This window comes from Sceloporus undulatus, chromosome 4, assembly GCF_019175285.1.
Source record: "Sceloporus undulatus isolate JIND9_A2432 ecotype Alabama chromosome 4, SceUnd_v1.1, whole genome shotgun sequence".
NCBI lineage: Eukaryota > Metazoa > Chordata > Lepidosauria > Squamata > Phrynosomatidae > Sceloporus > Sceloporus undulatus.
Window position 1 is genome coordinate 88,048,992 of NC_056525.1, and position 16,957 is coordinate 88,065,948.

The 16,957-nt window shown below is 41.8% G+C and overlaps 1 protein-coding gene across 8 annotated transcripts in view; it reads left to right on the forward strand.

Annotated features, from left to right (window-relative positions):
• The window catches only part of NFIA (nuclear factor I A), a 599,011-nt gene that overhangs the window by 449,512 nt on the left and 132,542 nt on the right, over positions 1-16,957 (forward strand). For all 8 annotated transcript variants that reach the window (XM_042463280.1, XM_042463282.1, XM_042463279.1 and 5 more), the window contains exons 5-6: positions 8,767-8,884; positions 16,826-16,953. In XM_042463280.1, the coding sequence (XP_042319214.1) occupies positions 8,767-8,884; positions 16,826-16,953 (246 nt within the window). The remainder of the gene's footprint in view (positions 1-8,766; positions 8,885-16,825; positions 16,954-16,957) is intronic.

The following is a 16,957-nucleotide window of genomic DNA, read 5'->3' on the forward strand; positions in this document are numbered from 1 at the left end:
TCCAGATTTTTGGAGCGGCAGCTGAAAAGGCCCTCTGGGAAGTTCCTCCCAGAGGACCCGAGTGTGCGGGAAGGATTATATGGGAGGAGGCGTTCCTTCAAGTAAGCTGGATCCAAGCCATATATATATATATATATATATATATATATATATATATATATTGTATAGAAACTCTGAGCTCACAGAGGGGGTATCCCTAATTAAGGGTTCTTTGCTGGCCTGGCCTCTGCGTGGGTTTGATAGGCCTGGGTTGAGGACAGTGGTGACCTCCAAGCGGCTCCAGAGCCCAGGGCCAGGGTGAACGGATGCCCTCACCGCAAAGGAGGACATGGCATCACCAAATGGAGGACTTGCCAGCAAAAATGGGAAATATCACACACACACATATACACACACACAAGCTAAAACACAGCATATAAATTAATGCTTCCTATTCATACTCAGAATGGAGGACATTTTGGAATTCCTCCTGGAGATAAGTTTGGACTGTAGGACAGGTCCTGGGAAAGGAGAAGGGAAAAAATGGCAGATTTCCCAAAAACCTGGGGCGAGATGGGTTACACCCTCTGCCAGCCCTCTGCCATTAGTCCCTCACCTCCTGTGCAGTGCGATTCAGGTCCGTCGTTCCCACTTGTTGAACACGCTTGCTAATAGATACTTTTCAAAAGAACAATGTTTTAATCTGTCTTCAAAAAAAAGCAATTTTTCTGCATTTGCCTCACTTCGCAGCAGTTCAAACCGAGCACAGTCGGTTCTGAAACTGTTTCAAGTGTGAACGACGCACATATAATCTATTCAGCAAATCACTTTAAATCATAGTAGGAACAGGACCTATGTCATTTCTCCATGTAGAAGCCTGTGAGCTTTCTGTTATACTAATCAATATTCTAAGAGAGGTAGTGAAAAATAAGCAGCATGAAAAATAAACACTAAAGTAGCTAACTTCATCTTCAAAAGCAAAGGATAGGTGTCCAAAGTCTACAATTTATGTTTGGATATGAAAAGACAGAAGCAAAGGAAGAAGAAAGAACTGTAATATAAAATAAACTGTGGGCTCTGAATGACTGTTGCAGTGACCTTGCCTTTTGTATGCCATTACACAATTCAATGGCAGCACACTCAAACCTTGCTCTCAATCAATATCCTATTAAAACAGCACATACACAAAAAGTCTCCATAAACCTAGTGGTTAGCTATGTTTATAAATGGAATCCAACATAATTAGATGCTCAATAACATGTTGTACTGGTAATGTCAAAATGAACAGCACACATTTCATATCTGTGATTTTTCAACAAAGCTCTCTTACGCAAGCTGCCATTTGTTTGAGAGAAAAAAGCTGAGACACTGATTTCAGTCACATTTGCAACGTAACTCCCGCTTCCACCCTCAGCTTATTACTTTGTTGTTGAAAAGACCTGCTAGTTAAAGGAAATTTCTATTTACTCCCTTTAACGCTAGAGACACCATCCCTTTGCTGCTGTACTGAGCCAAATACCTGTTTATCTATTGGTGAGGTCAAATCCTGCTTTGGATACTCGTATGGGGGGGCGGGCGTTATTATAGTTAGATTAGCAAAGTATCTAATTAAAGCACAAAGCATGTAGATTTGGGGAGAGATTTGGAGGGATGGTGGAGGTTTGCCAACTTTCCATAATATCAGATAAATGCAACACATTAAAAAAAACCACAGACACACAAAGTTGTAAATACAAGCTAAACTTATTGTTAAAGTTCTGGCTTCATTTAATTTAAACAAACTACTGACACGGTTTATGAAGTGTAATGGAACATTTATGAAATGTTCCTCCGTTTGTTATTGTCGTTGTTGTGTGCCTTTAAGTCATTTCCAACTTATGGCGACCTTAGGCAAGATTTATTCAGAGGGGATTTCCCATTGCCTTTCTCTGAGGCCCAGAGTGTGTGACTTGCCTCTTTGAGTTACAATGGCCAAGTGAGGATGCAAACCTTGATCTCTCAGTGTCCTAGTCCTGCACTGAAGCCACTACACCAGGAGTTCCCAACCTGGGGGTCGCAACCCGTTAGGGGTTCGCCAGGTTGGGAATTCCCCCCGCCTCCCCGCGGGTGCCGGCACTGGAGCAGGCATCGTGCGAGGGAAAGGGGCTCCCTCCTTTCCCTTCTCCCTGCGAGTGCCCGCGCTGGCACAGGCACGTGCAAGGAGGAAGGGAATAGAGCCGGGGCCGCCTCCTCCTCTCCTTGCCTTCCCGTGAGTGCAGGCACCCATGGGGAGGCAGGGAAGGGGCGGGGGTCCCTCCTCCTCCTTCTCTTCCTTCCCGTGGCTGCCAGACAGCCGCAGGGAGGAAGGGACAGTGGGGGCTGCCTCCTCCTCTTCTCCCCACGGCTGCCAGGCAACCACGGGGAGAAGGGGACAGGACTACAAGCCCCAGAGGCCTTTGCGGCCAGAAGTCCCGCCCCTTCTCCCCTGGTGGCTTCCCTAATTGGTTGGGAGCCTGGGAAGGGGCGGGACTTCCAGACGCAAAGCCTGCTGGGGCTTGTATGCAGCCGAAAATCCTGCCCCTTCCTGGCCTCCCAACCTATCAGGGGGGCCACGGGCAGGACTTTCATCCCCAGTGGGGGTCGCGGCCCAACAAAGGTTGGGAACCGCTGCACTACACTATGTTGTCTCTCACATTATTCTGATTAGTCAAAGTGTTTTAAAATTGTCTTAAAATTGTCACTGTGAAGACATATTGTGTTGGGTGCTGATGGGGATGAAAAAAAATCAGAATAACAGAAGCACCTGTTGACATGTTTGCCAACAGAACAAGGACAGCATTTCGCTGGCCCTCTAGTTACTGATGAATGACTAGTCCCATCATCCCCCATTTCTATTCATGGTGATAAGGTTTGCTGAGAATTAGAAGGCAAGAATATCTGGAGGACCATTGACTCTGGGAGATATAAGTCAAATAAATACACTCCCGTAGCTAGGTTTTTAGGGCCCCTGGGGCAGAATGTAGGGCTCGGCATAGTGGAGTGTTCACACGCTCCCGAGTCCTACTGCGTGCTGTGGGCGCCATGTTGGCGCACTGCCATTTGGGGCTCCCGTTGACTGGGGACCCCAGGACAGTGCTTCAGTTGCCCCAGCCCAGCTGCAGGCCTGAATAAATATATAAATATTTTTACAACCCTAAATCATAGTAGTGTAAGTAGAGTGTATGAATACTGTTTATGAGTAATGTGAGTGTAGTTGTATGTGAATAAGAATAGAAAAATAAGAGAATAGGAATAGATAACAATAACATAAAAACACAAAAACATATTATGGATTTAAGCGGAGTTTTCACTGTTAGGTCAGGGGTCGGCAACCTCCGGCCCACAGGCCGGATCCGGCCCGTGGGTGCCTTTCCGCGCGTCCCTCCTGCCACCGAAATCGCCGCCGATTTCGGCGGGCTTTGGCCGCCATTTTTTCCTTTAAGAGGCCCGCTGCGGCCTCCGGAGCCCTGAAACGGGGCCAGGGCCGCCACGGAGCTCTGGGAGGCCGTTGCCATCACTGGGCTCCAGGAGGGTCCGACGGTGGCAGCGGGCCCCTGGGAGGCCCGTTGCCTTTGCTGGGCCTCCAGGAGGGCTCTGACGGCGGCAGTGGGCCCCTGGGAGGCCCGTTGCCGTCGCAGGGGCCCTCCAGGAGGGCTCTGGCGCGCCGCAGCGGGCCTCTGGGAGGCCCGTTGCCTTCGCTGGGCCCTCCAGGAGGTCTCCGGCGGCGGCTGCGGGGCCTGGGAGGCCAGTTGCCATCGCAGGGCCCTCCAGGAGGTGTCCGGCGGCGGCAGCAGGCCCCTGGGAGGCCAGTTGCCGTGCAGGGGCCCTCCAGGAGGGCTCCGACGGCGGCAGCGGGCTCCTGGCGTCAGGGGCCAGCAAAGACGGGGAGGCCTCCAGCACTGGCGGTCCCCACTGGCCTCTCCCGGCCTCTAACAGGCCTGGGGCACCGTCAGGGGCCGGCAAAGAGGAAGTGGCCTGGCCCTGGGGGTGGAAGCTCCACCCTGGGGGTGGAAGCTCCTCCCCCAGAGGTGGAGGCTCCACCCCCGGTACGCGGCCCCGCCCTGGGGGGTGGAAGCTCCACACACATCCCTGGCTTTGGCCCCCCAGTTGTCGAGGGACAGCAACCCGGCCCCGGCTCAAAAAGGTTGCCTATCCCTGGTTTAGGTAAATAATCTGTAGGAGTTATTCCCTTAGGAATCTGTTCTTATGCTGAGGGCTCTCTCATGTTTTTCCTCAAAACGGGCTAAAGGTTTTGTCAAAGGTTTTGATTTGTTCCCAGATGCAACAAAGGTGTGTAGTATCTCTCACAGGCTTGGAGCAGGTCCCATTCAGTGTCCCTTGAATCCCCGACATTGGCTATGCCTGCTCTAATGCTGCACCACACATCACAATAAAATTGAAGCATTTTTGTAATGTCATCATTTTTTTCTTGAGAAACAAGGACTTTTTTCCAAGTGACATAAGGTAGACGTGGACAAGTCCTGGTATACTTTTAATTGATGTTATCATGGGTGACTCTTTCTGGAAAATTTATCCTGCACTCTGATGACTGAAATTTATCTTTTGTGTATTTGAAGTTTGTGAAAGACCACCCAGTCAGCTGAACTGGTCTAAACCAGAAATAGTTCAAGTTAGAACGCTCTATACACATGAGTCTGAGGAGAGTTGAAGGAGAAGCTAGTTTTTCACTGAATAAATAGTTTACTGTGCATTATTTCCATCTAGATAACTGTTTCAAATTAGATCCTTGAACAGGTGAGCAATACATTGTGTGGAATCAATGCCAGAATTTTATCGGTGCTAGTATAGATTTTTCATACATTGCCAATATAGATTTCTAAAGCAGAATTGCAAGGCTTTTGTCTTTTATGATAGGACCATCACTAAACATAAAACCAGCTTCTTCACTGCTCTCTATTATTAGACAACGGCCACTACATACTTTGACTCAAGTAGCCATGAGCAAAGTTCTGCATGTCACAAACATCTCAACCACCTGCTGGAGCTTTTCCTGGGCACTGATTTTATGTTTTGCCACATATTTAAAGTGACAAGGCACACAGAGGAAAACACATTGTTTTAAAATATAATAAAATAAAGAATTCCTTGATGGATGTATCTAATTTCTGTGATGATTCCAATGTTCTCCCTTTGATGAGTGTCATTAATGATAGGTAAAAAGGAAGGAGGGGAGGGGAAAAAAGAAATGTGACAGCACCACTAAGACAAACTGGTTTTTATTTTAGCAAGGGCTTTCATGGCTATAAACCCACTTCTTCAGATATAATACCAAGTTGCATTGATAATGTCATATTTGTGTCAATCTCTGAGGTTGTTGCAGGGTCTTGTCCCGGTATTACCATCCATATTATGTATCCTGTTGTAAGTGAGGTGTTGTTTAAAGTTTGGAGACTGTCTGTAGGCCAATAAACACCTGCCTCTCAGAGCTTGTAAGAAAGCTGTGCTATTCTCTAGAATTAGTTGTAGCTCTCTGATAATGTGTTTGAATAGTCTTAGTTGAGGATTATAGGTGAACACTAAGTGTGTTCCATGATTTTATATTTTTGATCTCTCTTGTGGGTCTGAGCAGATGTGGTTATATCAAAGGACTTGGCTGTGATGGGTGTAATTCCTGCATGATCAATTGGTATCTTGAGTTCATCCTTCCCCCTGTTTAGAGCATTCAGGCAGAAGTGTCAATGGTTATGTTGTACATTCACCTATAAGAAGGTGACATCCCCAAAGTTGTGTGAACTCCAGAGTTTGCAGAAGGAGGCAAAATCTACAATTAGCCCTCTGTATCCACATATTTTTTTATCCATGATTCAAGCATCCATGGCTTGAAAATATTTTAAAAATATATAAATTCCAAAAAGCAAACCTTGATTTTGCCATTTATATAAGAGGCACCATTTCACTACTCTGTTGTATTTAATGGCACTTGAGCATCTATGGAATTTGATATCCATGAGGAGTCCTGGAAACCAACTAGCAGACACCAAGGGCCTACTGTACTTAAGAAAAAGTGACTGAAAAAAGTCAATTGAAGAGTGATAATAGTCTGTGGCCATGAGATGCTGAGTAGTAAGGGGAATGGAGTGGAGAGTACTGGAGTAGGGCACTGGATGCCAAACTGCAATATTTTTTTCCCTTGCATGTCCTAATTGTCTTACACCTAGTTGCTCATTATATCCCACAGTAGATATTGCTACTGCTACAAAGGCTGTGTCATTGAGTAAATGTTGTGTTTTCAGATCAGGATTAACCAGGGAGAAGATTGCTGATGGTGAAAGGCTGCAGTTCCATGCCAGCCTACCAGTGAATTTAACTTCCCAATAATGCATGCATAGAATGAAACGGCATCAGAAGTATTTTTGTCCGCAAACTTTCTATCTCAAATACATCTGTTTAATAAATATTATAATAGTTAGGAAGTGAAATCACTGTGTTCCTACTTAGAAAACACATTGTTAACCTTTCACCTAGGCCTTCTGCAGGTATAGTATGAAGAAAATTTATCAAGCAAAAGCTTTTTGAAGTGCAAATACGTTTGACCAAGAAGTTGCTAAAATTGTGGAGTGGATGCTGCAGAGTGTACCTTTATGATTGATTTCCATTCAAGTCAGACTGACTGCAGTGTGGTCATTTTTCTAACCCATAACTGCTCACACTGCAGCAGTTTGCTATCTGCAGGGTGTCTGAATTATAGCAGTCCATGTCCGTGTTACCTTTTACACAAATTACTTACACTGGTTTCTTTTTCCATGCAAATTCATCAGTTTTACAGCCCCTTGTCTCTGCTGTCAGGAAACTCTAGCAGACAGCACAAATTGATAAAATGAGTTAATTTTACAATGCTTTCTTTTTAAGGTTTCATTCACTCATTGCACAGGAAGCATATTGTAAGATAGCAAATGAGTTTAGAGTGTTCTTGTAAATTATTTTCCAAGTTAATTCCTTTTAAAGATCATTACAGACTGGCTCCCATTTTAATATTATTGTGTTCTACTTCACATCCTGTGCTTTTAAAATGCATTGCTATCAGTGAATATCAATTCACTGGTTGTCTTAAACCACTACTTATAATATTCCAAAGATTATGTGAGACAACTATATATGCAATGTTGAATGAGGATATTGTTCTTTGTATTGAACATTACTCTTGTACTTCAGCTTCAGTTGCCTCAATATTTAGCATATAGTAGCTTTTAGCTGTCTGACATTAATAGAAGAACTTGCAGTGTACCTTGAATGCAGACCCTGGCTTCAGCCCTTGGCTACCTGTCTGGATAGGATTTCAGATAAAAGAACCTTTGAATGAAACCCCAGAGACCTATCAGGGTAGGGAAAAGTGGATGAGATGGGTCAATGGTCTGATGTGTTACAAGGCAGATTGGTATGTTCATATATCACTACTTAAACGGTAGCAGATGCAAAACCACTTAAGTGGCAGTTCACCAAAGCCTTGCTTCCCAACCAGAAGAGGTGAGAGACCAGCAATTATCTCTTCCCAGTTTGCCAGGGAGTAGCAGCTTATTTGTGCCTCTTGGCTATGTTTGTTTCTTTCTTTCCTGGAAACTCTCCAGAAGCCATTAGTATATGGACCAGCCCTGGTCCATGGATCACCAGTCTGAGTAGCACTATGCTAAATGACAGTTGGAAGGAGACATTCAACTTTTCTCAGTTATCTATGAAGGAAACTTCTGAAAAACACTGTTTGTTGTCATCTTCCAAAAGACATTTTAGGATTGTTCTAGTCCTTGAAAAAACTTTCTCAAGGTTTTCAGTGTCCCAACCCTTATTAAGCCTCTTTGTTACCTCTGTTGCAGAGACCAGGAAAGTGTAGCTTTCAGGATGCACATCCCATTCCCATTCTCATGTGTTTGTGCCATTTGACCCCTTCAGATTCCCAAGGTTATCCCTTTCCTGGCAAAAACAAAAGAGGATATACACCTCCTGGAGGGCTAGTTTATATTTTAAATAGACTGCTGCCCTCCCCCACCATTTAATATAAAAGTTTTCATATTCAGAACAGTTTAATATAACTTGTTGATGAGGGGCCTTTGGATCCCCATAACAACTGTGTGTTTATTGTGTAATAAAATGGTTTTGTAGAAAGACTTTTACTGACTTCTTATGTGAATGGTGCCAGACATGGCAGATTAATGATCTTCTGTTTCTATACAAAAGGAAAAGGAATTAGTAATCTGCTTGTTTAAAAAATCATTACACACAGTTGTAACTGTCAAGAAAAAAGAAAAAGAAGATCATATCAAATACAAGAGACCACAAATAGTGAGCACTAGTCAGGAGAACAGTTCTAAAAAATCCACTAGAACCATTCATGGGAAAACAGTCTAAAAAAGAAACAATGTTATTGTTTCAAAGGCTTTAATGGCCAGCATCCATAGTTTTTTGTGGGTTTTTCAGGCTATGTTGCCATGTTCTAGAAGAGTTTATTCCTGACATTTCGCCAGCATCTGTGGCTGGCATCTTCTGAGAATTACAGTTTATAAGAAAGAAACTACTGAAATATATTGGTACAAAATAAGATATAGCCACCAGAAAAAAGACCTTCAAAAAAGACCTTAATCATAAAGTTGCATAATGATCTTTTAATCTTGCTGATTACAGTGCCAATTAACTCATACCTTTCTACCTCCATGCTGGGTAAAGTCATTAAGGTGAAAGTGAATATTTGAAATGTAATTATTCCTTTTCCACATGACTTACTGACTTTTCCTTCTTTATCCCTCTTTGTTTTCTTAGCACCAATAACTACAGGAACAGGCCCTAATTTCTCACTCTCAGATCTGGAAAGTTCCTCATACTATAGCATGAGTCCAGGAGCAATGAGGAGATCGCTACCAAGCACTTCCTCTACCAGGTAATTAGATCTATGCATGCTTTTCAGTTATGGTTCAACCTCTCCCGCACATCCCCTTGGATGTTTTAGAATTAGTAATGCTATCATTTTGTGCTCTGTACTTATGCTGCCTGATGTACTCTGAGACACTGAAGCTTTCTATGAATAAAGTGGAACATCCAAATTAACTAGCCACACTCCAAACCCTATTTATTCTTTGCAGTTCTGTGAAACTATAGAAGAAATGTATTCCTCTCCAACTGAAAGCTGATGTAAATAAATGTCATATAGGTCACTAGAACAGAAGTAATTAAAAACACAGTGAATATTTTTAAAGACCAGAAGGAAGGAGGTAAACCAATGTCAACAAAGAAAATTGGCAATATAATGACAAAGACCCAGTGCATATAAAGTGCAGAGTCCATACTGGCATGGCTGAAAGTGCTGTAATAATGCAGGAAGCTGGTTCACACAAATGGCTGGCCACATGGAACTGCCTCCACACCATTGTGTTGCAAGCAGTAATCACAGTGCCATTTGCACATCTAAATTAAATTGGGTCTAATCCAGGAATTTTCAATTTATGCAGCTGCTCAGGTGGCCAGGAAGGTGCAAACATGTCTGGGGATCTGAACAGGCCACACAGATGAACAGCAGCCAGCCGTTCAGCTGTAATGGTTCACAAACAGTAAGCCTATTAGAAGAATCTATTGGGCTGTATCAAGGCTAGACAAAGAAGAATCAAATAGAGTACCAAACGGAAGGCTGGTACTTCCAGTGCACATAAATGGTTTGGCTATATGTTGTCCCCTTGAATGGCAAAATATGCAACAGCAGCATGGAGTCTGCCACTGCAGCAGCCAATCTATTAAGGACTTTGTTACATTACATCATAGTATAATGTTAATTTCTCTAAATCTGGTAGCATTTCAACAAGAGGACCTTTCAGAAGACAAGGGTCATAATAGTCTGTTTAAGATCATCTTATTTTCAGGATAGGACCATAGATCATTTTTGTATCACCAGCAACAGTAGTACAGATAAGCCCTGAATTTCAGTGGCCCAGTTGGGGATGGAAAAAAATGGCCAAATGCATTGATCACTGTTGATGTAGAGGTTTACAGATTTAACCCTTGGCATTCCTGATCGCTAAGATTGATTAGCAAATGATGTCAACTTCTGATCCCCAAAAACCACAAACATTTAGCATAACCAATACTGGAACACATGGACAAGTACTATAGCTTTCTAGGATCCCAGCTGAAGGCCTTTCATAACTTTTACCTGTGATTTCCTTCTCTGTGAATAATGCTGCACAAACAATATTGTGAATCCCTGTGTGTAATGATTTTTTTAGACAAGCAGATTACTATTCTTTCACAGCTGCAAGGAATAGATTGTTTAAAAGGAGTTGTGAATGTTTCCAAATACAAATTCTCTGACATGTCTAGATTCCAGTGAATTCTGGTTTGCTTGAACTTGACAAGGGGAACATTTGGCCCTCCAATTTTTTTGTCCAGGAATTGCCATCAGTCCACCCAGCGTGACTAGTGACCAGGAATTGTTAAAGTAAATATTAACGTATCTGTATAATAGCCTTTGTCATATTGCAGGAAAGGAGTGATAGCAATAGGCTTCAAATAAATCAGTATGTACCACTTGTAAGGGCATTAGCTTGAGACACTAATGTAAATGTGAAGAACTGCCCTTTGGAAATAGACTGAAAAATAAAGTTTTAGGAATTTAGTGACTTAGCAAAGGTGAATTTTTGATGTGGGTTCCAAGGAGTCTTCATTTTGTAGCTTAGATGCCCATTTGAAGACAAGGATATTATTTATATTATGCCATGGCCTTTCCTTTATAAATCCAATCTCATGGATGTTTAAGCAAGCTCAAAGTCTGTAGTCATTTTGAATCATGTCAATGATCCAAATTTATTCTTTTTCTCTCCTTTGAATTGCATCAGATATTTCAGTCACATGACAAGACCAGGGCTGGGGAGTAAGAGTAAGGAGTATTTGTTACTCCTTATTTCTGTTATTATATTGTACATGCAAACACCAAAAATAATTTTATTATATTGCACTGGGGAAGTGACTGGGAGGCAAAGAGAGGCGCGCGCATGCACGCACGCACACACACACACCTTGCAAAGCAACCTGGGCTTTTCCCCAGGGCTGAGGAGTAGGGGTCAGGAGTAAAGGAGAAAGAGGCTTTTAATGTAGGAGTAACATTAAGAAAAATATCTTACTCCAGAGTAGGACAAGGAGTAACCCCAAATCACTACTACTCCTCAGCTCTGGACAACACATACCAATTTCACATGTAGCTCATATTATTATTGACCATAGGGCTGTTTCACAAGTAACGTTTTTCCTACAGAAGTATCACTTTAATATAAAATAAAATGTGTCTAGCATGTGTAAACTACACCATGAGAAATATACACATGTATATATAGCTGAGTTAATGTAAGTAATCACATTCTGATTACTTCTGACTTCTTGTTGTGGGTGCACTCAGCAAAACAGACAGAATACACCATTATTCCTATATGGCAGTGATATGTAAGAAAATGTAACATGAAGTCTCCCTATTTCTGCATTAAGCTTGGAAATATACTTTTAAAAATCAATCAGTAATGCAGCGTATCCAACCCCTCAAGTACCGTAACTTATTGCAGTTTAGATTATTTCCAATAAAATCTGTTGGTAGGTGTTTCCATACAATAATTGTTTTTAAAAAATATATATATATTATTGTTTACAAAAGGTAAAACACAATTACATCACCATTCTACTTTAAATACATGAACTAAAATACAGATTTACAGAATTGTAAATCTCATTCAAAAGTCCAAACCAGAATCTTCTGTGGTGCTGTGGTGGAACATAAGCATGAGAATTGGAGTTAACATAATCTATAAGAGGTAACCACTTTTCCTTGAACTGGTTGCAGTTCCTTGCCTCAGAGGTTCTCCTGACATTGTCTGCAAGCTTCTCCATTAACCATCCTTCCCAGAAATTCATCCACCATTGATCCATGGACAGATGACCTGTTCTCCAGTTTCTGGCAATGATTAATCTAGCTATAGCAACTATAAAGAATATAATTTTCTTTATGATGGAGAAAATTATTGTCAAATTGAAATATTGACAAGAGACGCAATTCCGGGGTGTGTTGAACCTTTTGCTTAGTGATGTCTGACATCAATTGAACAATCTGTGTCCAGAATTGTTGGACAATTGGGCACTCCAACCACATGTGTAGGTATGTACCTCTTGCCCCACAGTAATTGTTACATTACACATTATCCAAGGGGTGGATATGGCATTTAAAAAACAACAAGAAGAAAATAGTTTAATATTAGTGGGGGAAATCCCTTCACATAATCCCTTTTGTGTTACTTCTGGTTCTGAAAACCGACCTGTGGAGTTTTTAAATATGGTGGTTTTGGTGCGCTATGCTAGAAGTTGCACTTTCCCTGGGTTACAGACTGGTGGCCAGGGTAGGCAGACAAAATCTGCCACCTCCAGGCAGCCATCTTCTCCAATGCCATGCTTGTTTCATGGCCACTGTCCCTGCATTGTTTTCCCTTCTACTACTACAGACTACGCCATCATACTTTTGCTGTGGTGTATTGCAGGATGCTGGCCACTGAATCATTTAATAAATATGAAGAGTTCGCCCTTACATTGCATAAATGCACTGGCCTGTTATATGTTTAGCTGGTAGCTGTGCTGACACAGACAGTGCTCAGTCAATATGCTGATATTTGACAAATATACCAATCATTAGATGTACCACTAATCAGGATATTTGTTCTTTGGCTGTGTGTGTGTGTGTGAGAGAGAGAGAGAGAGAGAGAGAGTACACTGAATACTATACAAACAACTGTCATTAATTACTTAGGGGCAAAACTGACTACCACTGAGAAATCTGGATTGGGATCATGGGAACTGCACGCCACAGCCTCAATGCCTTTTTGCCAGCCCAAAAAGAAGTGGCAAACCACTGCTCCATTTTGCACTGGCAAAAAGCCAGTTTTTCCACCCTGCTGTGGAGGAAAACTGGCTTTCAGGCACTCCAGTGGGGGGTGGCATGTAAATGCTGTGCCACTGGAGCACCTGGAAGCCAGCCCATTTGTGGGCAGCCAGGCAGCATGAAGCTGGCTTCTGGGCAGCTTCAGAGTATGTGGTGTCAAAATGCCACACTCTGAAGCTGCCCGGACAACAGCACAAAGGGGCAGTCTGTTTTCCCCCTTACTCTCATGCTATGTTGCTTCCATTCCAGAACTGCTAAAATAGACAGATAATTGATGCTACATAAAAGCTCAGATGTCACTCTTGTATGCATCTACAAATAAGTGATACAGATAAGAAGCTAATTATAAACAGCATCAGTAGTTAATAACTGAAATATGTTTGTTTTTTCCTGACATTACATTACTTCCTTGATAGACAAAAAAAGTCCTTAAATTAAAGGCTTATATCTCACTCCTAAACATATTTACTTGGAAGTATGTTTTTATTGATTTTACTAACATTTACTTAGGTTTAGAGCTGAGCAGAATTATCAAGGCAGTGATTGTACTGTATGCAAAAAAATCTCTCTTCTTGACATTTAATATGCCTCAAAAACATAGTTAAAGCTTTGGCATTCCAACATGCCAGTATTCCTAGTCTATGGTTAATCTACAGCTGAAATGTATTTGTCTGAAAAATAAGTGTCTAGTCCTCATGAGATGGAAATACATCTAGAAATATGAGAGCAAAAGGTTAAACAAGGTCTATTTGTATTCACAGTAACAGTGAATGTCCATGTAACATAGTGTATTTACATTTTCTCATCAACATGAAATACTTGGATTGATATTAGTGTGAGAAAGTAAAATAGCTAAAACAAAGAGGATATATATTTTTGTGCCAAGATCCAAGGACTGGAAAAGTAATCTTTAGGGGAGCACAGCTGGCTGGGATTCTGTTAATTTTAATGCAAAAAAAAAAAAAAAAACCACCCTTTTTCCCGCTCTCAGAAGATCTAACTTCAAATACCAAAGAACAAACTCTTTGTTATGGCAAAATTTCAGGTGTAAATGATCTCTATAAAGATATAGGTGTGAGGTGAATTATGGGCGTCAATTATTATTTTTACCCATGTGCATTAGATTTCTGATACAGAAAAATAGTTGTCTTTACCTCGCTCAATAGGACATTTTGCCAGGCAGCTTACCCTTGTGAGCTTTTGCTGCCTTTGTACATTGAAATGTGCAATAGACTACTTAAAGCTGACAATAGATGTAGTATTTGCTGACCCTGCCTTGGAAAGTGAATTCAATAGGACATCTTCCCCTCCTCAATGCAGTCAGTTCCTCTTACTGTAGCTCAAGAAGCTGAGAGCTCCTGGCTCGGCAATTCCCCATATTACCCTGCCAGAGTCCGAGTTGACTGACCTTCAAAGCTCAGCTTAAGGGTGATTTTTTCCTTTAAGTCCTTGTCTGGATGTTACATGAGGGAGGAATGTATAACAAAAAGTGATAAGTAACACTCTATGTTTTGCCTTTAAAATGTTTATGTTCCAAAAAAGTACTTTGGGTTTCAAGATCAGAATTTTGTGATTCCTCCTCTTCCTCCTCCTTCCTTTAAATCTTCAAGGGATCATTCTCTTCTATTATTAGTAATAGTATTGATGATGAGGAGGAGGAGGATGCTGTTGCTGTTAATTTCTATCCCACCTTTTTTCCAAATTGGCACTCAAAGTGGTTCACAATGATTAAGCAGAAAAAGGGGCAGCCAGTGGAGCTATTCCAAAAAAGGGAGCTGTGTGATTCCAAGTTTCCTTGACTTCTGTTAGAAATATTCTACAAGTGCATCATTGGCTCCTAAGGCAACTGTTTTATGTTAGATCTCAGTTCTTCCCTTCTCCTTATTTCCTGTAGTCCTCACTTTGAGTATCCAGTTTTTTTTCCTATCATGGCTTTCAAAACTTAGTGAATTTATAGCATTCACAGAAATCTGATAAATAGTTGCCCAGATTATAAAGGGATTATGAGGTCTTGTATCAGAGCTAATGCTTGTTATTTAAAAGGAACAATAATTGAAAACATGTTAAAAAAAAAACAATCTGTAACCCTCATCATACCTTCCATTCTCTACCTCAACAGGCCTGCTTTTTACATGCCTGGCCTGTCCTACATCCACACTGCAGAAAGAATCCTACTTGACACCACTTTAACTGCCAAGGCTCAATGCTATGGAATTCTGAGAATTGTAGTTTATTGTGGCACCAGACCTATCTGACTGAGAAGGCCAAATGTCTTCCAAAATTATATCAAACTGGATTATTTCTGCCATGTGAAGTCGAAGGCTTTCATGGCCGACATCCATAGTTTTTAGTGGGTTTTTTCGGGCTATGTTGCCATGTTCTAGAAGAGTTTCTTCCTGATATTTCACCAGCATCTGTGGCTGGCATCTTCAACCACAGATGCTGGCAAAACATCAGGAAGAAACTCTTCTAGAACATGGCCACATAGTCCTAAAAACCCACAAAAAACTATTTCTGCAGTGTGGATGTATCCCTGGTCTAAGAAACAGTATTTGATTTTTACCCCATAGTAGCAGCAAGGAAGGAGAAGGAAGGGGGTCAAAGGTGCTAGAACAGAGGGTACAGTAGCTGTATCATCTCGCCCTCAAAGCCAACAGGTTGTCAGTCTGGGCAGGCTTCAGTGGTACTCTTAACATGACAGACTAATCTTGTCTCCTTTTTTGATAAGAGTTACAAGCATGGCAGATGAAGGAAACACCTTGAATGTAGTAGATCAAGATGATATTCTTGCAAACTAGCTAATAAAATGTGGGCTAGACAATGTTACTGTTAGGTGGATTTGCAGTTGATTGATCCCAAGGGGTGCTCAGCAATGGCTCCTCTTCATCCTAAGAGACAAGTAATTAGTGAGGTGCCACAGGGTTCTATCCTGGGCCCAGTGTTACTCAATATCTTTATCAATGACTTGGATGATGGACTAGAGGGCATGCTTGTCATATTTGCAGATGACGCTTTATTAGGAGGGGTAGTCAATATCCCAGAGGACAGGATCAAAATTCAAAATGACCATAAATGATTAGACAGCTAGGCCAAAAAATGAATTTCAACAGGGAGAAATGTATGCTTAGGCAGAAAAACATGAAATGCACAGATACAATAAGGATGACATCTAGATGTGAAAGGGATCTAGTAGTTTTAGTAGACCACAAACTGAACATGGGTAAACAGTGTGATACAGCACCTAAAAAAGCCAGTGCAATTATAGGCTGCATCAGAAGGAATAAAGTGTCTGGAAAGAGAAAGGAAAGTAATAGTCCTACTGTATTCTGCTTTGGTCAGAACTCACCTGGAATTTTGTGTTCAGTTCTGTGCACCAATACAAGAAGAATATTGACCAAGCTTTAACATGTCCAGAGGAAGGGGACAAAATGGTAAAGGGTCTGGAATTCATGCCCTTTGAGGAATAGCTTAGAAGGCTGAGTGTGTTTAGCCTGGAGAAGAGAAGGTTAGGAGGTGACATGATAGCTGGGAGACCACATGACCAACCTGAAGCCTGTCCATTTTTAAATATTTGAAAGTGGAGGATGCTTGTTTTATGGCTCCAGAGACTAGGGCATGGAGCAATGGATTCAAACTCCAAGAAAGGGGATTCTGCCTAAACATTAAGAAGACCTTTGTGACAGTAAGAGTTGTTCAGCATTGGATTATGCTGCCTTGAAGTGTGGCAGAATCTCCTTCTTTGGAAGTTTTTAAACAGAGGTTGGATAGCCCTCTGTTGGGAGTGCTTTGATTGTGTATTCCTGTATGGCAGGGGTTTGGATGATCATCGTGGTCTCTTTCAGGTCTGTGAGTCTATTAGTCTATGACTTGTGTTCTCACTCCAGGTGATTTAATAATGTATCTGTCCTTCAATTCTAGCTCTACAAAGCGCCTCAAATCTGTAGAGGATGAAATGGACAGTCCGGGTGAAGAGCCATTTTATACAAGCCAAGGGCGGTCTCCAGGAAGTGGCAGCCAGTCAAGTGGATGGCATGAAGTGGAGCCAGGTAA